The sequence below is a fragment of the Myripristis murdjan genome, chromosome 10 (assembly GCF_902150065.1).
Source record: "Myripristis murdjan chromosome 10, fMyrMur1.1, whole genome shotgun sequence".
Taxonomy (NCBI): Eukaryota; Metazoa; Chordata; class Actinopteri; order Holocentriformes; family Holocentridae; genus Myripristis; species Myripristis murdjan.
In genome coordinates, this window is record NC_043989.1 from 16,502,101 (window position 1) to 16,524,567 (window position 22,467).

At 41.2% G+C, this 22,467-nt stretch overlaps 2 protein-coding genes across 5 annotated transcripts; one reads left to right on the forward strand and one right to left on the reverse strand.

Moving 5' to 3' along the window:
- The first annotated feature begins 9,187 nt into the window (after window positions 1–9,187).
- insb (preproinsulin b) lies at window positions 9,188–11,856 on the forward strand. Its single transcript, XM_030062134.1, has 3 exons — window positions 9,188–9,214; window positions 10,647–10,847; window positions 11,592–11,856. Exons 2-3 carry the CDS (start codon window positions 10,658–10,660, stop codon window positions 11,735–11,737), a joined length of 336 nt encoding a protein of 111 aa, XP_029917994.1. The 5' UTR covers window positions 9,188–9,214; window positions 10,647–10,657; the 3' UTR covers window positions 11,738–11,856.
- Window positions 11,857–12,151: 295 nt separating this feature from the next.
- Window positions 12,152–22,300, reverse strand: hmmr (hyaluronan-mediated motility receptor (RHAMM)). Of its 4 annotated transcripts, none has more exons than XM_030062785.1 (20): window positions 22,153–22,300; window positions 21,800–21,901; window positions 21,605–21,696; window positions 21,409–21,483; window positions 21,037–21,225; window positions 20,517–20,603; window positions 19,995–20,106; window positions 19,800–19,865; window positions 19,371–19,444; window positions 18,067–18,140; window positions 17,643–17,986; window positions 17,394–17,542; window positions 17,023–17,258; window positions 14,894–15,010; window positions 14,559–14,765; window positions 13,784–14,467; window positions 13,568–13,637; window positions 13,233–13,409; window positions 12,892–13,057; window positions 12,152–12,734 (listed from the first exon to the last, which is right to left on the reverse strand). In XM_030062785.1, exons 1-20 carry the CDS (start codon window positions 22,196–22,198, stop codon window positions 12,718–12,720), a joined length of 3,084 nt encoding a protein of 1,027 aa, XP_029918645.1. In that variant the 5' UTR covers window positions 22,199–22,300; the 3' UTR covers window positions 12,152–12,717. The 4 variants fall into 4 exon arrangements, with proteins under 4 accessions (XP_029918645.1, XP_029918644.1, XP_029918643.1 ...); XM_030062784.1 differs by having other exon boundaries at window positions 17,619–17,986; XM_030062783.1 differs by having other exon boundaries at window positions 17,394–17,563; window positions 17,619–17,986.
- Window positions 22,301–22,467: the final 167 nt, after the last annotated feature.

A 22,467-nucleotide genomic window follows, 5' to 3' on the forward strand; every position in this document is an offset into this window, starting at 1 on the left:
CCCCTGCTCTCGAGCAAAACCAGGAGTGTAACACTCACACACACGCACACTCACTCACTCACACGCACACGCACACACACACACACACACACACACACAACACACACCACACACACACACACACACACACACACACAATCCCTCTCTCTCTTACAGATATGCAAGCACACACGACATAAAAGGTTCTCATCAACACATCAAAGCTGTTGAACCTCCTGTTCAACATGCTAAATGCAAACCCACTAGGAGGTAACAGGCCAATGTACAGCTCCAGTCCAAAACTACACACCAATCATATATCCCTTTTACGGTTCCTACAGATAACAGATTATTATAGACACATAGATAATAACCCACAGATGTCAGGTATACGCACGCACACATGCACACAGACATAGACATGCTTGGCATACTGTTTTGTGACATATAACCACAAAATAGTAACCCCAGCCACACAATGTAAGAGACAAAATAAGGTATAAGGCAGAGAAGAAAGGAACAGGATGAACAACATGGGGTTAGTATCTGTCGTAGACCGTTCAGAAGCAAGGTGACCCACCTCTGAATTATTTCCTCTATTGCGTAATGTGAGTTGAACACTGCTGCCCCCTCACCTTAGCAGACAAGCAGCAAATCCTGAGTCTTAACACTGCCAAAGTGATCAGGGCTTCCAGGGCACATATGGTTCCTTTATTTTTTTTTTTTTCATGGTGAAAATGAATTGCATTGCTGGTTCCTGTTTGCCAATAATTTCCTCCTTTGAATATGTTAAAAAAAAGACATTAATATTACTACTTCTACTACTACCACTGGTACTACTACTACTACTAATAATAATAATTTATTTGTGTAGCACTTCTCAAGCGAGATGCACAAAGTGCATCCCATAGACAACATAAAAGCATAATCAAGTTAGGATATATAGCTAAAACAATCAATAACAACATACAAAACATTAGAGAGACCATAAGGTGGATCCATTACATGTTATCAACTTCATTTTAAATATGATTTTCATCAAACTAGGGCCAGAAATGTAACCAAGACATTAACTTCAATGTCAACCACTATAACGCTAAGCAAGCCGATGTTCGTGATTTTCTGATTTCTTGTTTTTTCATTGTGACTTAAAACTTGTTCAATGCCCTGTCAACAAATAAAGACATCCACTATAAATCCAAAGATATTAAGCAAAGCAGGCAGTGTTGGCTTCAGACCGAGTTTGAAACAGTAATTTTGTGCCCCAGTGCTTTTTCCCATTCTTCTCGCAAGATGGTGGAGTCGAAAGCTTTGAATCACTTCAGCAGTCCATTCACTCCAATGAAAGAAGGCATACCTGAGTACAGATTATGCCTGATTTTTATGTCCCGTAGTCACTGAAGTAAATATTGGACCAATTTTTCACAAGCCACAGATCTTCCCAACATTCTGACCCTAAATTGGTATTCTACAGACAAACAAATAAGAAGAAAAGTTTGTTCGAGGTCTGTTCTGTTTCAGCCAAACACTGCTTGCTGGCGCTCCCTGCTGCACAGACGCTGATCATGCCCACTTAGGAGAGAGGAAGTGTTTTCCATTTTCATGCCATTGGTGCCAAGGGCAACGCATCTTCCTTTATTCAAGTATCTTTGGTAACATCAACTTGAGCAGCAAGGGACGTTGCATGGTATTAGAATATTTACTTATTCCTCCAGTTAGCTCCCAGTGTAACACCAATGTTATCAACGTGCATCTAATGCACTACTCTTGAGGGCAGCAACACTGAGTCAATATGCAATTTGAGGCAGGTTGGTAGAGAACATTGGATTGATTGATTCTGACCTTTTCCTTGACAGTACCTGCTATACACATTCTCCACAAAATAATGAAAAAATGTTGAAATCCCTCTATCTTTAGCTTTGGCCTCTTTCTTCCCCAAAATAAGCGCCCGTTGTTAATCCCACTCATATGTCTGGCTGTAGGTCTGCTCCCTCTGCTTTATCTCTGGGAGCAAGGGAGACAGACTCAGGGGGGTGATACCAGCTATATCGATTTGTGCAAACACACACAGAAACACTGAGATTATCACTGCTGCATGCATGCGCGCGCACGCACACACACACACACACACACACACACACACACAGACATATTTTCCCTCTCTTCAATACAGACACACGCACACACATTTGCTGAAGGCACATGGTTGTCCAGAGTAAAGATTGGTGCCCATCGATTGACTAAGTCACTGTTTTCTGCTTCTACAGACAAGTGCTCTGCCATAATCCTCAAGATTCAATCCCACCTAACCCCAGCAACATTTACATATTAATTTATATAAAAATCCCTATCTCGTTCTTACAACTTCTTCCTCTACTGGGGTCAATATATTGCCCCCTCCCTCCTCCTTCCCTCACACACGTGCTCATAGACACACACACACTGGAGCTCACCAGCAATATTCTGACAAACAAGACTTTGATTTAGCCAGCTACTGCTATTTATAAAATGGATACAACTGTGAAATGGATTCAGAGCTGTCAACAAGACAATGACTGTATCAAGTTATCTTAAGCCATGGTGAATCAACACCATCTTTCTGTGAGAATTGTAAGAGATCAAGCACATTTCAAACTGATATTACTTATGAAGGGTAATAATGCCCAGTTGGGAAGGTTACAACACAAAGGGAAACGACATTCTTCTTCACTCAGATCTGGTGGGAAAAAAATAATCAAAAAACAATCCCTTCAGAGAGCTAGCGAGGCGCTCTCGTATCAATCCATCAAACTAAGAGTGGCTCACACAAACTAGAAAAATGCCAATTCTAAATGCAATTCTCTCGTCTCAGTCTGAGTTCAACTTGAAAAGGCCAGTCACATGAGGGTTTAAATAGAAATCTATTTTCTGGCCTGAAAATCAAACTAGCCATCGTCCCGTCCTGACTCACCTCTCTCTGGGGGACTTGTCACATTTAGAACATGCAGTCATTTTCTCAGCTGTCAAACCATGCTCTCACCCAGTTTTGTCCCCCAACTCAACCTGTCAGCTCCTAATTCTAATCTGCTCAAATGTGTGTCTGTGTGTGTGTGTTCATAAGTGCTACACCTCCAATGATATTTATCCTATGTGAAAAAAAAAATCAATATGGAATTATAAGGAGATTTGTTTAAATGCATTTCACCCCTTTCACTCTATGCACTATTAATGTGTGTGAGAGTGTGTGTATGTTCTGCAATAGTCTGGATATGGGTGGCATAGCACAAAGTAGGTCATGACAGAGGTTAGTACCACATTAGCAACTGTCACTGCCGGGACAGCAGAGTTCAGACACCAGGGCACCCCTCTCTCTCACACACCCATACACACACACTCACGCAGAGACTCACACTTTCTCAAACTATGGGGCCGTTCTGTCATGGATCTGAGCCAGCAGGCCGTGACACACATGGAGGGCAATGTCTGGAACAGGCGGACGTGTCCAGTCTGTCTGGGCTTTAACACTCATTCTCTGTAAGAGTTGTACTGCATTTTCAGCATGTGTGTGTGTGCGTATGTGTATATGCGAGTGTGTGTATGTCCACTGACACGCATGAGAAAATGTTTGTGTATGACAGGGTGTCTGTGTGCATGGGAGCTGGACCTGCCAGAATCGAAAGCACTTGCCCTTGCTACATATTAAATGAAAGAAAGTTTCCAACTTTTCTGACACTTTTCTGACTTTTTTCTTTCTCCCTCTCCATCTGGAGCGATCTTAAGGGTGGACATTTTCAAAAACCATACAGGGCAAATTAGCTTAATCTAAGCACATATGACTCTTCATGGGGCCTTTGTATCCGTATATCACTACGGTTTTCAAAGTCAACTTATGGATATCTATCTCATTACTTCTGGCTTCCTACAGTTCAAACACTCACATAAAAACATAATGATCCAAGCTGTTTCTGTTGTCTACTGCATCAGTCAACGATTTTTTGATGTTCCAAGTCTCTCCAGTTTTCATCCTCAGAAAGTCAGGGATAATTATGGGAGTAAAAAGGCTCACTATCAGAGCAGATTAACGACATCTCAGCAGGCTGAACTCCTCACTCCCTTTTATCTCCTCAAATGCAGTAGAAGAGAAGACAAGTTACGCAACCCCCACCTTAGGGACCCAGCCGACTTTCCAACCAACTTCTGTCTGTCTCTGCATGTCTAGGGTGTCTGCGAGTCCTCTGCTATTTGATGTGTGTTTGATGCAGCCATGCGACTGGGGTGAGAAGGATGTGCCTGTTGTTCACAGCTCTTGCTGCTTTGCTCTATTCCCTTGAGGAGCCACTTTCAAAGCCTGGCAAAGTTGGACCTTTCCCGGTTCTACATTTAACACCCTCTCAAATCGCAGTGCCAAGGTGCTGGGTATAGCTTTCTTCCCACCCTTTTCTTTTATCATCCCTCCAAAGACTGCTTTCATTAGCCGGGTTTGCAAGAGACCTGCCCTCCTTCCACCGTCATTTAGCTAAAACTTCGTCTTTGAAGGAGTTGAACATCTGCGTCAGATGATTCATGCGCTGCCCAGCAGCTATCTTGATACCTCACATATGGTGCCTCTTCCAATGGGATGTTCATAGTCTTATTTTGAATTAAAAGGCTATTTGATCGTGTGACTGCCAACTTTGATGAAAGAAAATGCAATGTTATACATCAAAAATAATAAAAATTTACAAGATTTTCACTGTCTGCCCATCTGAAAAAAAAGATTTCATTTCCCTTGGTGGAAATAAGTGAACATTCAGTTCAGCACCAGGTTAATTAGCCTCTTATCAGTGCCTGGTAGGAAATATGGACCAAACTTTCCTTGGGTTTGATTCATGTGCAGCACATGGTAGTTCATCACAGAGCATCTTAGTGGGCTCTCTGGCTGGTTTCTGCATCACGTTGCTCTCTTCCAATATGGCATGCATTTGGGCCAAAGATGGACTTAATACCCAGGAACAGCCAAAAGAGTGTCAGCGGATCTGGCACTTTAAGTGTGCCTTTTAGTTGTGGAGTTTTCTTTTTCTTTTCTTTTTTTTTTTTTTGGAGATAATACTCCTTTTGAAATCATTAGCGAGAAGAATTGGATTCAGATGTCCTATAGATTAATTACCAAGTATACAGCAGACAGTGAAGTAATTACTCCATAATCGCTTTTCTTTTTGAAAGTTCCGCACGACACCATGAAATTATAGCGATGTCTATTTCATTCATTAAAACTTGGATCTAGTATGCAATTTGCTTGTATGATCCTTTTCAAGGTGTCCATACACCTAATACATAAAAAATATTTAAGAATGAATAAAATTAAGATTGTAGAGAGAGTGGAAGGGGATGATGCCCATTTTGACAATTCATATTCAGTTCTTTGTGTGCTCTGGGACACTTCAGCCAGCACCTGTGACCACGCACAAAAACTAAAAACTGAATTGAATTTGTGATATTACCACTCCATAAACATAGAATGGGACCCTGACTTTATTGACACATAGGATTTTTATCTTCTTACACCTGAATTAGAGTTAAAGTTGTGTCCTTGCCTGTTAGTAATCCTAGAATATAAATTTCGTTTTGGTGTGACAAGTCAATTTAGCATCCTGACTCTATTCATTGCCTGTGGAGCATCCTATGATTTTACATCCCACTGCTTTCACAAATTCAAATGTTCTCTCTCAGATTTCTAGCTTTGGGAAAGAGAAGGCCATATGTTCACACTGTCTGAACTGTCCTTGGGTACAAAAAAAAAAAAAAAAAAAAAAAAAAAAAAAAAGCATAAATACTTAAAATGGGTGGCACTCTCTTAGTGAACATGAGCATACCGCCGTTCAAAGTGAACATTCTTAAATCATATTCAAGGATCACCAATAATGACGATGTGGATTTCTATCAATCAAACATTTCTGAGATGAAATCTTATTTGCTTAAATACACTGGTTAGGTGTTATTTTGTTATAATGTCTTGTCGTTGTTCTTTTTTACATTGTTATGGTTAATGATGACGTCTGTTCATTCTTCCAATTTTCTATTTTTTATAACTGCATCGCACTTTTAATTTACTCAGGTGCACAGGGCATTTCAGAAAAAACAAAAGCTTTGCTCATGGAGCACTGCCCAGTATAAATTACACTGAATGAAAGTGAAATTTAACAACAAACGCAGAGGGGTGATAGCTGTGTCGCTTCCTCAAGGCCGAAAATTGAGTCATCAATTGAGACAAAAATATACCGTATGTCACATCTCTCCAGAGATCGGGCTGCTGCTGGAAGCCCAGTAATACAATACCCCTTTTTCATTATATGGTGTCAGCTCTACTTGTCTTGGCCCTACACACTTTTTTTGGGGTTTTCTGTCGGTTACTGTCTAAAACCAGGAAATTCAAAGCAAAACTTGTGTCATAGCTGACAATCTATCCATGCATTTTTTTTTTCAGATAATCTCTTAGTTACGGTGATACTGTTCAGGTGATGCAGCCATTTTGAGGTGGTCTTGTTGATTTTTTTAAAAAGATAAAACACTCGTGTGGGGCTCTGGTAGAGAAGATAGTACCTCCTCACCCCAGCGCCTCACCAGGAGGGCTTACTATCCGCAATAGAAAATAAAATCCAGAGAAGTAAAGCGAGTATTGAGTTGTGTTGTACTGACTCTTAGATTTCCTAAAATATATGTGGTCTTTTAGATTTTGTATTGGAATCTGAATTTTCTCACCTATTTGTTGTATTAGTGACTAAAATTGTCATATGGTGTGACATGAAAGTTATTGTATATAAAATGAAAATGGGGTATACATTTCTCAGCTTTTATAATTCTTTATCGTTACTATCTTGAAATCCTTCATTTCCTGGTTCAAATCCACCACATTTTGTATTATTTTTGTAAATGACTGTGCGAAGTAAGGCATCTATTCAATTTTTCACTATATTTTGGATAAATTCTGACAAACCCTAGTCTAAATCTAAAAAAAAAATGCTTGTCACTCTTGCCGATATTGTTTTACATGTGTTCCACTTTTTATTGTCACAATTTTAAATGTCACACCAAATGATATTGTGGCACACCACAGGATGAAGCGCACCACACCACAGTTTGTCAGTGCAAAAATACGGGATTTTCAGTTCAAGAAAAATCACACAAAAATGTGGAACACTGTGCCGCTAAACATTTTACAGTAAACATTTATTTAGAACAAATTTAAATTCAGTTGTCGTTTATAACAAATGTAAATGAGTGAATGTGTTAATAAGCAACTCAATCTTTCGTGTTATGTCAGCTGAGGATTTTGTGTGTGATGAGCTGCAAAAACAAAATCTGCCACCCCCCCTTCGCAAACCCCCGCACCCCCCTCCACTCTCTGTTCCCCCTCCTTGTCTTTCTTTCTCTACCTTTCTTCATGTCTTGTTCTCCTTTTTCTTTTTTTTCTGGCTGTTCCCTCTTACTCTGTCTCCCCCATCCCTCTCCTCTCCACCACATCCCTCATCTCTCCTCCCTCTCCTCTCCTCTCCTGTCTTCCTCACCTATCTCCTCATCTTCATCTTCATAAATAAGGCTGTAATATTTTAAGAGTGTGACAAACCGACTGCATGGCGTAAGTTCTGGTTTGCCCTCATATTTACCATTAACAAACTGTCTCTCAATGTATTTTTCCTCTTTATCTGAATTTGTCTCGAGGTTGGGTTCATGTGACTTCTGGCTGGCTGTACTTGGTGCTCTCCAGTTGAAGAACTACAGTGGCTTGATTGAGCACATGGAAGAACAAAAAAAAAGGACAAAACATACATCAAACTTAGCTAGTAGTTATAAAATATAAGAATAAACTGTTAGCTAAAATGAATAATTATTATGTCTGTAGGAAAATACAGTTCATATCATATAGAGAGACAAGCAAAACCTGTCACACCATATGAGGTTTCATGCACTTAACACAACACTGGGCTTTGAGGTTATATGCCAGCATGCCAACAGCACAGCCACTGCAACATGCTAACCTAAATTTAAATGTAACAATGACAAAAAGGTCATTTATCTTTGGCATTTTTATATAAAAAGCGTCACCCCAAAAGACACTGGAAAAGGGTACTGAGGTGGGAGTGCCAAAAAGATTTGATCTATTGAAAAAATTGTAAGAGACAGCTCACCTTGTAACCCTCTATAGGTCTGTCTTGGAGTTTTCTGTACATCCTTGTTGAACAAGGTCCCCTCCTCCCCAAGTGTTTCCAAACAATTGCCCATAAAATATCACAAAACAGTGTCACACCATATCATATCAGTTTTTGGGACAAATTCTTTTTGATCAGTGCTGCTTCAAAATATTATGTCTGGACTTGGAAAAGACCAGACTCACAAATGGACATCTGCATTATCATTTTGTACATTACTGGGGAGAGTTGCATTTATTTTTCTTAGTTTTATTCAAGTTTAAAGTTTGTGAAATGTGCTCGGGACAGTCACATCATATGAGTGCTTTTCATGTTTTGTTGAAAATTGTTAAAAAAGTGAGTGATAAATTGTGATGAACTGCATGAATGTTCAGTATGTTCACATAAAGCAGCATGTTCTGAACACAATATAAAATTTTTAATTTATTTGTGTTTGATGCAATGGACAACAGTCCACATCATGTCAACCACCCATGTATATCTATCTATCTATCTTTCTATCTATCTATCTAGATATATAGATCAGTGAAATTATAAATAAACATTTACACAAAATGTATTTTGTGTCTTACCAACCCTTCAGACACAAAAGCTATAAAGCTATAAACCTACTTAATTCTATGTTTCTAACACTCCACTAGTGGTCACTAACATCCCTTGATACTGTCTAATGCATTCTGCGTGATCAGCAGGTGGCATATGGTGTTTGTTTGTAAGCTTGAGAAGTGTGCCAGTCAGGCCAGCACACAGCAGGGGTGATGTGAGATGTCACTCAGGGTGACTACTCCTTCAACTCTGTCCCAACTCTGCTGCTGGGCGTCTCCTGTAGGCCGCACACAGTAATGCCTTGCTGCCTCTCAGAGCAGATCAACATACTTACAGATCAGGGTGTTAATGAGTGCCTTAGTGTTTTCCGCTGAGGCTGACAAAGGCCAGGTGGAGAGGGGGGTTGGGGGTTATAAAGGGGAAAGGTAGCCAAGTAGAGATGTTCTCAGCACCTGTATAACCCTATAGGCTTTTTCATTTTAACTGCCAGCTGCTCTGCTGCACTGAGGTCTCCTCAAACACAGGTAAGCATGCCTCTCTGTATTCCCTACAAATTTCAACTTTTAAAATCCTTGTGTATAGCAACTAGGATAAAAGAAAATAGTAGCATTTGCAGGATCTGTAACTCAACTAATCTACTGTGCCAAGGATAGTCTGGCATACCACCAAGAGGGATAGAGAAATGGCAGGCCACATAGCATGCTCTGCCAATGCTGTAATGCCTGGCACAGGTGCATTGTTAAAGACACTGTTAAAGTGATTCATTTTCCATCCAATGCTCTGCAGTGCACGTTAGGATGTCCACAAATGCTCTATTTAGTTTATAAAATACTGCTAAACATGTTTCTCACCTTGAAAAAAGAGGTGAACTTCAAATTCAACAAGAAAATCCACCCCAAATGGGAATTTAAAAAACAGGAACTGTGATCTTGGACAAGTCTCTCCCAATCTTAAGGACGCCATTGAGATACAAACACTGTGGCTACTCCGCCATCAGCTAGCGGGACTGACCTTGAGGATACCATGACAGTATCCTGGATGAGGATTTTAGTGAGCCATGGGCATCCTTCATCCTTGGTGCCTCTGAGGGGACAAAAGAGATCACTGGAGGTTAAAGAGAAGAACAAATAAACTATCAGTTACCAACTGATTTTCATTGGACCAGTCCAGTGGTGACGTCAAACACTGGAGCCTGGATATCTGGAATGCTATTCATGTTTGTAAATTTTAACTCTTAACATCCAAGGAATAACATGACTACGAAACTGTTTTAGGGTGGACCCTTACCTTACCATTACAACCCCCTTCAGTTTAGAAAAAACGCACAACTGAAAAGGCCTTGTTTTTTCTTAGAAGTAACATCATTCGATCATACCATTGAGGAACACTGCAGAACATCTCGGCCGCTGAGACGCCATTTTGAACTCTTCTCAGTTAGTCTTTCACTTTAGTCTGCTTAGGCTGACTGGGTTGTAAGCCTTAAAGAGATTCAAATCAGATATCATTACTTTACTTTTCTACAGACCTTATTTCACAGAGGCTTTTCATCCTGGCCTTTGATTTTCAACGAAAGACTGAATTATTTAGCTTTTTGCTCACATCGCAAAGACCTTATTTGTAGTTGTGCTGTAGCTGTATGCCTCAGTGTTGTCTGTGTGCCACTATCACATGAGCACCGCATCTTCATGTTGACTTCTGGGTGCCTGTTTTTGCAAACAAATACATATCAGAACTCATTAAATAGATCTGAATCTGTAATGTCCAACTGTCAAAAGCCCAAAGGTCCCATTTAATCAGTACCAGCTTCTAACACTCTGAACAGTGTTTCTAGGCAGTGAGGTTTACAATTGATAGGGGCATTCATTTTCACTTTGTCTTAGGTACTTTTTCAGTCATCACAACTGTATAAGATATGTATTGGTTTATGCTTGTAATTTGTTTTGTGTGCTCTAAGAGGTTTCCTTCCTATGGCCGTGGTACCATGGGCTGTGTCCATGCTGTTATTGCTGGTGTTGCATTCTCCAGGGGTGGTCTCTCCCCCCGCCCAGCACCTCTGTGGCTCCCACCTGGTGGATGCTCTGTACTTCGTGTGTGGGGATCGGGGGTTTTTCTACAATCCAAACCGAACCCAAAAGAGGGATCTACAGCCTCTGCTTGGTAAGGCCACAATAATATTGCGGCAGGGTAGCAATAGGCAGAAGGCAGAGTTTAACAAACTTCTACTGCAAAATAAGTTCTAATTACCCCCTTCAAAAGTGAGAGTTCAGAAAGGAACAGTATGACATTGCCCCAAGACCCCAGTCTGGCTTTGTGTCTGTGCAGTCTCCAGCCAGCGTTCAAAGATCAGGCTCAGCCTAATGAGAATGCCAATTTGGATGTTAGCTGGAGGAAAAATGTTTGGGGACAACATGCTGAAAAGTTTACTGAATTTAAAATCTATGCATTTGTCCAACCCATCATTAGTGTGCAAAGCTTCTCTCTGGGCTCCTTTGAAGTCCATGGTGTGGCTGTTCTTTTGGTCTCTTATTGAGACTGTTTCCAACATCAACTGTGTGACCAATCCGATTGTACAAATCTTGTGAAATCCCTAAATTCCTCATTATATCCTCCCCAAAACCGCATTATTTGGATCTCATGCTCGAGTTAAAACCACCTCAAAGATTCTATTGATGTTTTGAAGTTAACTTTGGAGGTGTAAGCTATGATATGTCTCTGTTGGAGTTCTCTCATATCCCCCTTGAAGCAGAGACTTTAACAAGACAAAATGGATTGGAGAGATCAGATTACCTAGCCATTAAGTCTCCATTAAACTGTGAACAGCCTAAATGGTAGTTTGAGGAACTGGAGGTGTGTGTTGCAGTGGACTTACACAGGGCTATGGAAACTTTCTCCACTTCAAAGGGTTCCTGTCTAAAAGGGCCAGACAGGAGAAGCGTCTGTGGAAGGCTCTGTCTGGCCGTGATGAGCCCAAGGTGAAGAGAGGCATCGTGGAGCAGTGCTGCCATAAGCCCTGCACCATTTACCACCTGGAGGGCTACTGCGACTGACTAACTACTACTCCAGAGCTAGCACCACTCATAGCCTGTAAAAAGGTCTTGAAGTCAATCTCTGACCAAGTACTTGCTGGCTATGTCTTATCTAATTCTCACTAAAAGGAAATAAAGCTGCTTGACCCATAACCCACGGCTGTCGGTGAGAGGATGTGAATTTGTGTTCTTTGTAGCAGGAATAGAGTCAAGATGTAACATGAGTTGTAAATGGCCTTCATTGTGCACCCACCTATGGCTGCAGTCCTACAGTGCTCTCTACTGGTTGTGGACAGACATGGCCCAGACACGGGGTGCACAACATAAGAATAAAGGTCCAAGCAACAATGGCTTGGTCAATGTGTAAACCCAGTGGAGAGAACTATTAGAGTTACAAATACGTGCAGTATAAATAAATACATCTCAGTTCAGTTTTAGAAGTTTACAAATCTGCATTTATTTATAAACAGCAAATGCATATAAAAAGGGGAAATCAAGTATATAGGATAACCTTTACCCAACATTTCAGAAATAAGAAAAATGGAGGGAAAAAACCTGCTACCCTGTTAATACTACCATATAAGAACTAAAATGACTCTCACATTTTATATACTTGTCTGCCTTCTGTGCCCTCTATCCGTGGCCATCTTCTTATATTTGCCCATTATTTTGGCGCATGCTGTTCCTGTACAAACATTCTGCTCCCTACATTTTTTCCCCTCTACACGACAGACAACAGACTGCATGCAAAATACACTTTGATGACAGAAAATCCTTTAAAACATACAGTAGGTGTGAAGCTTAAGTTATGGTTCACATTTTCAATAGAGTCTTGTGAAAAAAAAAAAAAAAATACATTGAATTAAATGTGAACTTAAAGACTAAAATATAACCAAGTAAGAGGCAGAGTCTATATTTAAAAGAAGACCAAAAACCTAGAAGAAAGACTTGTTAGCATGGCACAGATTAGTTGAAGATTCTTGTCCAGTGGAAGAGCCCCGCTACACAAAATGATTTCCTGAAAAAAAAAATGAAACAAACAATTAGGCTTCTAAACCATTATTCAAACAAATGTTGAATTTCTGTGGTTGGTAACATTTCTTATTTTTATCTAGCACATCCCTGTCTCTACAAAGGGTCAGTGTGATGTAGCGACTGGTCAGTGCACTACTCACCTTCTCTGAGGGCTGCAGTTGTCTCTGGCTGCCTGTTCTCTTTACTGTCATGTTGGAAAGCTTTGCTGGGATCAAACCTGCGGCGGGAAGCTCCAGGGAGCTTTGACTTCAGCTCCTCCATTTCATTCTTCTGCCGGTTCACCTGGGACCGCAGCTTAGATAGCTCCTATACACAAATGCACAGTCAGGAAATTAGGGGGAGACACAAAAAGCTTACATAATACAAAAACATAATATGGTAAACTTGATAAAACAGCTAAATGGTGCACTTTAGGAATATAAGCCTGCTGTCTAGTGTGTGCTTTAGAAAACAGACACCACCCCCCCCTCTCATGTTTTACCTGTTTGAGGGTGATGTTCTCATTTTTCAGCTTCACCACATGTTTGATCTTCTGCTTCTGGTTCTGGTGGCCCAGCAGGCAAGCGTAAGCATTGGCCAGCCTGTTCAGCTCCTCCTGGTTTGCCCCGTTCTCACTGAGCAGTGCTTCTCGCTCTGCTGCAAACCCATTGAGCTGTTCCTACAGGAGCACATCAACATGTGAACGTGAGGGGTGAGAACGTGCTGGAACCAGTGAATACACACAGTAGTAGAGAATTGCAATGTGTTTCAGCTCAATATAGATCTCGGCTGTTCAGAGATTTCATAATGTTCTTAAATGTTATGGAAATGACAGACCTGGAAGGGCTTGACTTTGGCAAACAGCTCCTCATACTGTCTCTTCCAGTGATCAGTCTCTGAAGCTGAGCTGCAGGCAACACAGGACAGAAGTGTATTTAGCGTTTTTTTTTTTTTTTTTTCTTAAGAGAAAACTAACAAAAAAAAAAAGAAAAAGAAAAAAAAATATAAACATATATGAAAAAGCTCAACCTATGACTACTCGTTACTGCTCACCTCTTCTCCTGTGTTTCAGCAAGTTGCCTTTGGAGTTTGTGCCGCTGCTCCTCTATCTCCCACTGCAGGGTTACCTTCTCCTGAGTCAACACCTTTACTTGTTCCTGCAGAGCCTGCCTCTCCTCCTGTGTGAGCTCTACTCGTGTCCTGAGACTCAGGACCTCTTGTTCAGTTTGGTCCAGGTGAGACTGAAGCTGCTCTCTGCCGTGCTCTGCCGTCTGCAGTTGATTTTCAAGAGCTAGCCTTTCATGGTCTATGCATTCTACTTGAGAACGAAGGCTCATCCTTTCCTCCTCTGCCCTCTCTAGCTGGGTCTGTAGACTGAGCACCTCTGACCTGCCCTGTTGAGAGTCTCTCCTCTCAACCTCCATTGCTGCCCTGGCCTCCTGAAAGGCTTTCTGAATCTTAACTTTCTCCCCTCTTTCTTGCTGGAGTTGTTCCAGTGTCTCTTCTTTTTCCTGTCTGGCCTTCTCTAGTAGTCTCTGCACTTCCTCCTTGTCACGTTGGAGCTGAATAACAATCTGACCTCTCTGTTCCTCTAGCTGTTCAAGTGCTTCTTCTTTCTCCCTTGTGTGCAGTTCTATCTCCCTCTGTAGTTGACTGATCAGAGCTGTATGGCTTGCCTCAATGGCCTTTATCTCCTCATCTTTTTGTGTGAGGCGAGTCTGTACTTCCAACAGCATCCTAAAGAGCCGAGAAAAGAAAAAAATGGAAAATCAAAGGTGGAAAGGTGAAACTTCTGTTCCAAAATACTCGGTGAGAATGTAAAGCGTACTGTGCATATTCCTCCTTGGCTTTCTCCTCAGCCTGCTGCATGAAGTGTCTCCCCTGGTGCTCCTCCAACTCCCTCATTTTCTTCATCTCCTCCTCTTTCTGCTGAATTACTCTGTCCGTCTTCTCCTCCATCTGCTGGATGACTCTCTGCACCTCTGCCTCCATTTTTTCCCCTCTCTCTTCTGCTCCCCTTAGAGCCTGTTTGGTGCTAATAGGGAAGACACCAATCTTTGAGGCTTACATGTTCATAAATTTTTAGCACTGGGAACACATAAAAAGCACATCAATGAAACTGACATTCCTGTCACCAAGCCATATTGCAACTCGAGTGCTCACCTTTCCAGCTCTGTGACAACATCTCCTATCTTGCTAAGAGACTTTGTGTGCTCCTCCTGGAGTTTCCTCATGGCTGCCAAGTGGTTTTCTTCCAACGCTGCCACATTACTGCACTTGCTAAAACACCAACCATACAGTGTGATTGCTATTAAAAAGGGGTTGACAAGTAATGTCTCCTATCCTCATAACTTTAATACCAATATCTGTATCATTTATTTATTACTATAAATGTAGCTCAAAATTGTTGTTTTGCACCTTTTTTGCATAGTAATTGTGATTTGTGAATGGTAAGGGCTTTTATTTTTGCAAATGTGCTTTGATCCTGCAGCATAGAACTTTCCACCTGTATGGTTTGTCTACCCCTTCTGACAGTAAATTAAATGCTGCTTCAAAAATGCACATTTGGATAACTCAGCAAAATACCTTTCAATCTGCGTGTAAAGAAAAACTGAGGGGAAAAAAACACTTTAAGAGTCAAGAAACCATCAGACGAGGTAACAGGCCATGCTATAATCTTCAAGGGAAATTTCACCAATGCTTATGTGGATGTCCAATCAGTGTCGATGATAAATGTGTACACTGAAGCAATAAATCTCACTGTTTGCTATACTGACAGAGAAATCTGAGTTTTGAGGCTCATAGAGATGGAAAACTCCGGCAGCGCCAACATGTACTGGGAGCTTCTGATGCCCATTGGCCAAATCCTTCCAAAAATTCGTCCAGCTCACTCAACTCCATATAGGAAAAGTTAGAATGCTGTCTTAAAAACTTCTCTTTGATCAGATGATTGGGAAAACTAAATAAATTGCATTTGATTAGTTTTATTGGCAGCAAACATGCCTTCTCATGGGAAACACAGAGCAAAGGAGTGAATCACAGAAAAAAGTTATTCTCCATTTCACAGCTGTTACGTTCTGGATTACAAATAAATATTCCTACACCTCTGCACAACCTTGCTGGAAGGTGCCACATTGCCGGATTCTGTCTGAATGCAGCCTCTCCAAGCTGCATTTCTATGTTCGTATACTCTGGCATGAACAAATATGGATGAATATCTGAGTCAGTCAAAACACTGTAAAATGTATCCACATCCATTAAATCCTTGGCACTCATATTGTGGGATGCCTCTGTCGCTGTTAGAGACTAATCCAGTTTGCAATACAAGTGAAGACAACAAGGAAGTGTTTTTTGGTGGCATCAAGAGCACACTCACTGGCTACCCAGAGGTAGAGACTAGATCCAAACTGAATTTGCCTGTAGTTCTTCCTTGACCCTGACTACATCAATGTGCGCATCAAATAACGGTGCAGGTGCTGGAAGTAAAACAGATTTTTCAGCTGAGCCCCAGACACACAAAACATTGGCCACATTTTTTCACACTATATTCCTAATATGTATAAGACTGAACATCAGTGAAGTGATCCCTTAATCATATAATTCCAGTAGGAATTGTGAAGTGTGGTTGACATTAAAAAAAACAAAACAAAACAAACAAACAAACAAAAAAACCCCACTATCATCATGGTAAACTTTGCACCAGCACAGAAACGTCACCAGACAACATCTTTCCGATGCTCACAATAATGCAAAATGCAGGGAGTGAGTGACCTGAGCTTAATCATCACTATAAAAACATGTTTGGCATTGGATTATAATGAACATTTATATGCAGTAGTTCTGCACTATAGCTTTAAATGTTCCAACTATATTCACATGGGTTTCCTCTGAGTGCTCCAGTTTCCTGCTACATTCCAGAGACATGTAAGTCAGGTAAATTCGACAAAAAAAAAAATCCTGTGGGTAAGAATGTAAGATCAAGTGATTGTCTGCCTATATGTGGTTTCCCTGTTATGGACGTTCAACCTGTCCAGGCTGTTTCCCTGCCTTCTGCCAACTGTATGCTAGGATAGGCTCGAGCTCCACATGACACTGAATAGGATAAAATGGGTGATTAGAAGGTATGAATGAGTGTCACATGACTGTGAGTCTCTTTCATCCTACTACTTTTATGCTTCATACTGACACATCCGCATCAAGAAGGCTTAGATGTGTGAGTTGTCCTTTTACTCGTTTTCTTTCCTATCAGTGCTCCTTTTTGGTGTTTGTTTTTTTGGCCTTTTGTTCCTCACCTGTCTAATAATTCCCTGGTATCCTGCAGTTGTCTCTCCAAGTCTTTGTTCTCTGCCTGCAGCCTCTGGAGAGCCTCCTGGCTCTTTTCCATCACCTCCTGCCTATGCTGCTCCTGCTCCTCCATGACAGAGAGCTCTCCCAGCACCTCCTCCATCTCATCCTTTAGCAGCCTGTGCCGCTCCTCAGACTCCTCCCTCTCCTGCTTCAGCAACACAGACAGGGAGTCTACAAGTGCCTGCAGAAATAGGAACAGATTGTGAATGTGTGTGTGGAATAAAACAGAGCTGCACCTTGGACGTCTAGCATTACAATCATTCTTGGTGGGCTTGAAATGAGTGCACTATATCTGGCAAAACCCTGTTTGTGTAACCTTTTCCTTCTCCAGTTCCTCAGTAAGAGCAGCATGTTCTTGCTGGAGCTGTATCTGTTTCTTCTTCTCATCTCTCTCAATTTGCTTTAGGGAGTTCAGCTCTGCCTTCAGCTCCTCCACTCTCCTCCACCCCTCCTCTTGAGTCTTGCCTAAAAACAAACAGGAACATACTTTTTCAATTCAAGTAATATATATTTGACAAACAGGACTCTTAGCTGGACATACTTCTCTCCTCCTCAAAGAACTGACATTTCTCTGCAAGGCATGCCACTTTTTCATCCAGCTCCAGTTCTGTCTTGCTCAGCACCTCCTTCAGCCTGGTAAGCTCTGTTTCCTGTTGATGCACCGTGGACTCAGAGTCCTGAACTTTTTGGTTGGCCAGCTTTACTTGTGCCTCTATCTCACTCATTGCTTTTTGTGAAGACTTCAGCTCCAGCTCTTGATCCTCCAGCCTCTTCTCCATCTCCTTTACAGCATCCTCGGATGCCTGTAGCTCTTGTTGATATTTCTCTGACTCCTCCTGTTTTTGTCTCAGCACGTCTTGGGTGGTTTGTAGATCAGTAGTGCACTGTTCTAGTTGTCTCTGTAGTTGCCTGCAGAGAAGTGTCAAGTGAGTGTCAAGTAGAACAGAGACATTGTTTTCTTGTACAAGCCATTAGGCATTTAGTCTTACCCTGTCTTTTCCTGCTGAGAATTTGTAACAGTCTGCTCAAACTCTGTCTTCTCCTGGAGCTTCAAGCGCAAATCCTACAGGTACACAAATTGTCAAGTATTCATTTCACAACATACAAACCAAACTGAAAGCCGTCAGTGTGATTTTTGAGGGTTTTTTTTTCCTATGGCCATTGTTGTCCACAGTGAGCCTGAAACCTCCAACATATTTGCTATAGCACGATGCCTGACTTCCTCAAATTCAAAGGCCCCCGCTGTTAAAAGAGAGAGAGAGAGAGAGAGACAAAGAGTGCACATACTGCTACAGTATATTTTACTTGCAGCTACTCTGAGCTAACAAAACAATTTTGCTATGGAAGTTGGTAAGCCTGGATAAACTGAATGAAATCTAACCTATGCCTAGGGTTAGGGTTAGGGTTAGGGTTACACAGCCTAGCAATACAACTGGATATATTCTTTTTGACAGTTCTTTTGGTCAACAAAATGGTATTCTGACTAGGTATCCACCGATGTTTATTTTCCAGACTCAACAGGCCCAATATTATTAGTAATCAAGGACACCATAAACTGATATTCAGGACCAATATTCATTTGTAAATTTGAAAATTCCTATAGCAAAATTAACAGTATCACACCAACACTTCAGCTGTACTCACTCTTTAATTGAAATTATTATAATAGTAAAAGAAATGCAAGAAAATGACCAGATAAACAGAAAAAAACCTAGTTATTACTAATTATTAGTAATTGTTTGATGCCTACTCTTGACTACTCCAGTTCTATACAACCATCCTGCGCCATTCACGGGGAAGCGTACCAAGGAATGCACATGCATTTTTTTCTACAGTCATTAAATTACACTGTCAAAATTAATATAGGGAATGATATACTGAGTAAATATTGTACCAGGGTTAGGGTGGGGCTTTAAATCAGTGTGGGAGGCCAATATCTCATGACCTCCTCACAATGAATTGTAGCAGAGGAACTACTTTTGATAGAATGGCCACTGCAATAATTGGGGACATGCAAAGTTGTGTTAAGGAAGACGACCACCTTTCTGGTTTAAGATGATGGCTCTAGTTAATCAAGACAACAGCATATCTCTGCAGGCAGTGTTTTTTATGTATATATGAAAATAACGGGATTCTATATCCTCTGGGAAGTAAAGCAAACCTGCAGCAGGAACATACAGCAGCAAACCAACAGTAGCAAGTACACAGGTGAGTTTAGACTTTTCATGGGCATTAAGGGTGAAAGTGGGGAAAAAAACTGGATCTTTGTTATCGTTTAAGACCGTAGTGCTACCTGGATCTGGTCGTTAGCTGTGTCTAGGTAGCCCTGCAGAACTCTGATCTCCTCCCTCAGCTCGTGAATCACAGCTGGAAAACACAGGATTACAGATTTAAATATATACAAGAAAAGCCACAAACACAAACAAACACACCAAAAGCACAGGAGTTCCTGGGGGTGGGGGTGGGTTTTAAGACTCCTGGGCTCATTTGAAGATCAGTTCCAGTAAATGTTACAGTTTTTAAAAAATGGCTGTTATTTGTATGTTGAAAGTATATGGACAATTGTGTTTTTAGTGCAACTGACTTTTTTTATTGCAACAAACTAATAAGTCAAGTAAAATTATGAGGCAAAATTGATTTTTTTTGCAGTCACCTTTCTCTAGCAGTGAGTTCAACACAGTGAAAGGAACACAAAAGAAACAGAGCCTTACACAGGACTCACCATGCAACTTATCAGTCTCATTTTCTAGCTCTTCGTTTTGTGTTTTGGTCGCTTGTTGTAGGTCCTCTGCAAAAAGCAAGATCCGAGTTTAACCCTGATTATCTGATCCTTACGGATGACCAATGTTTGTTCATCCATAAACGTGGCAGACACATTTGTCACAGTGCTGACTTTCTCCACTGGATGAGGTCTTACCCAAGTCTTTGTTCCTGTCCTTTAGAGCAGCAAGGGCAGCCTTGGTAGCTTGTAGATCCGCATCCAACGCCTTCACTTGGCCTTCAGTGTTAATCTGGAGGAAACTTAATTCCTGATGTAAACACACACATCACTGCAACTTCCAAATATGATGGCAAAATTTTTGTTACATTTTTAAATGTGATAAAAAATTCCATCTACACCTAATGATTTTTCAAACTGTTGATCAATATATATAAATATTTTTTCTATTAACGATTAATTTAATCCATAAAGTGTTATCATAGGTTACCAGAGTACAAAAACATATCTTAAAGTTGCTTACATAGTCTGGCCACAAAATGGAAAACAGCAATAAACCTTAAGTATTTATTGAGCAATAACCAGCCAATATTTTAGTTGATGAATGACAAACAATTACTCAGTTCACAAAATTATAGTTGACTAATTTTCCCTTGATCAGCGAATCATTTCAGCTCTTTAAAAAAGGATTTCATTGCAAAGAGTGTGTCTAAGTCATACCTTGTTTTTAACATCCAACTTGTTCCTTGCCTCCATCAGTTCCATTGTGAGAGAGTTGATCCTCTTCTTCGAAGTGTCAGCAGAAACCTAAAAAAAATAATAATAAAAAATGCTGAGTCATAACTCTAACTCTGCTACCACACTGTTAAGATACAATGTAAGTTCAGTCAGGACAACTTTATTGCCATAGGTAGTAAATTATATATGGAAGTATCGTTCTGTTCTGGGTGGAGGTGGTTTGCAAAAGGACTTAAAGAGGAACAAGCAGGGGAAGGACTGGTGATGCTGCTTAAATAAGGTGCCTTGTATGAGCTTTGTCAGTTTACTGCACAGAGGGGAATCAGCTGAGCAATTAGTTGATGTGGCTGGCTTGAGATCAGCTGGGATTGTGAGCTGAGCTTGACTTAGTGGCCTGCCTGAACTAATGCTATGCTCAATTTTTAATAGCAGAGACGTCTCATCTGGGTGCAATTATTTCTAAAAATAACTGAGCCTAAAGATGAGCATCAAAGCCAAACACCTTGTTCTTTAGAAACTCATTGGCTTTCTTGAGCTCAGCAAGCTGCCTTTCCAGGGTGGCACCATTGGCAGAGAGGCCAGTCTTCTCTCTGACTGCTGCCAGCAGCTTGGCCTCCACCTTGTTCAGCTCCTCTTCCAGGGCCAGCAAACGCCGGTCCTGCTCCCCTCGCTGCTGCACAAGGGACCGGATCTGGAAGGGGGTAAAGCTCAGGTCACGACTCAAACACACAGAGTGGATACAATGATTAGAAGGTATATAGTTTGCTGGAAAATTGGAGATCACCAACAGCAGAACAAGAGCCATTGCTCACAGACAGCTTGTTATGAATACTAAGCAGAGTAATGCAGTGAATTCTTTTTTGATAAAATGTACCTCTTTCTCCAAGAGTCTCCGTTGTTTGTCTTCCAGAGTGATCCCATTCCTCTCTTTCTTAGTCGACCCCTCAACCTAAGTAATAATGAAGTATAAAGAGAGATTACTGTATGGTTACAGCAGCCAAGAGACAGGTGTCATCACTGAATTGTCTGAATGACTCAATGTTGAGTTAAATTATCATCTGACAACTTACAAGACCATCAACAGACAGGGTCCTGCGAACAGGTGATACCAGGACACTTTTAGAGGGCGATGGCGGAGGTGGAGGCAGTGAAGGCGTACCGGCTGGAGACACCCAGACATGAAGTTTAGCCATACACATTTAGTATTTCGTATTCAGTGTGATTTCGTGTTTTATTGTGGTGATGCATGCTACAAGATATCCCACCTGTTTTGGCGGGTTTGAACCGCTCAGATTTGTGGAAGGACACCGGTCCCTTCAGCTCCCCCCCGGCTTTAATCTCGTAGGACCCCGGCGGAGGGGCACAGCCTTCGGGAAAAGTCAAAACGTCAAGTAAGACGTACCGGGTATTGTGGTCAAGAACAAATAACATATGCCAAGTCTAATTCTTGCTGTTTTAAGTGTCTTCTTACAGAGTCTGAGACTGGATAAACCAGCTTTGGCTGAATATGTAACGTCAGCTCAGCTACGTTAGCTAACTGTTAGCTAGCTGGCGATGACTAGCCTGGGTGGATAACTTGCCGATATGCGACTAGCTTGCTCAAGTTAGCGTTACTTACCAACATGCTCGTTGAATCTCTTCAAAGGTGCCTTTGAAAAAGACATGTCTAACTAATTTTACCAGTGTTACAGGATTAGACCTCCCGCTGTAGCACTTTGGCTCTGCAATAGCCGTGCAGCTCCCCGTGACAGACGAAAACAAACGCTCCGCCGCTGAAATTTCAAAATAACGTCACACGTACAACTGACCAATAAGCGTCTCGCTCAGCGGCGTCTGTGTCCCGCCCCCTCCCCCGTGTGAAAACAACCATGTTACCATCAACCTTATTTGTTTAGTTTCTTGATTTTATACTTTATATTGCGTGTAGTTATTT

Excerpts from the sequence above, each read along its gene's own strand:
- hmmr (XM_030062783.1), bottom strand. The coding sequence starts at position 22,198 with ATGTCTTTTTCAAAGGCACCTTTGAAGAGATTCAACGAGCATGTTG. Across the intron at positions 20,107-20,516 it reads AGTTGGATGTTAAAAACAAG|GAATTAAGTTTCCTCCAGAT; the intron begins GTATGACTTAGA and ends TGTTTACATCAG. Across the intron at positions 19,445-19,799 it reads TGAGACTGATAAGTTGCATG|CTGTGATTCACGAGCTGAGG; the intron begins GTGAGTCCTGTG and ends TGTGTTTTCCAG.
- insb (XM_030062134.1), top strand. The coding sequence starts at position 10,658 with ATGGCCGTGGTACCATGGGCTGTGTCCATGCTGTTATTGCTGGTGTTG. Across the intron at positions 10,848-11,591 it reads GGATCTACAGCCTCTGCTTG|GGTTCCTGTCTAAAAGGGCC; the intron begins GTAAGGCCACAA and ends TCCACTTCAAAG.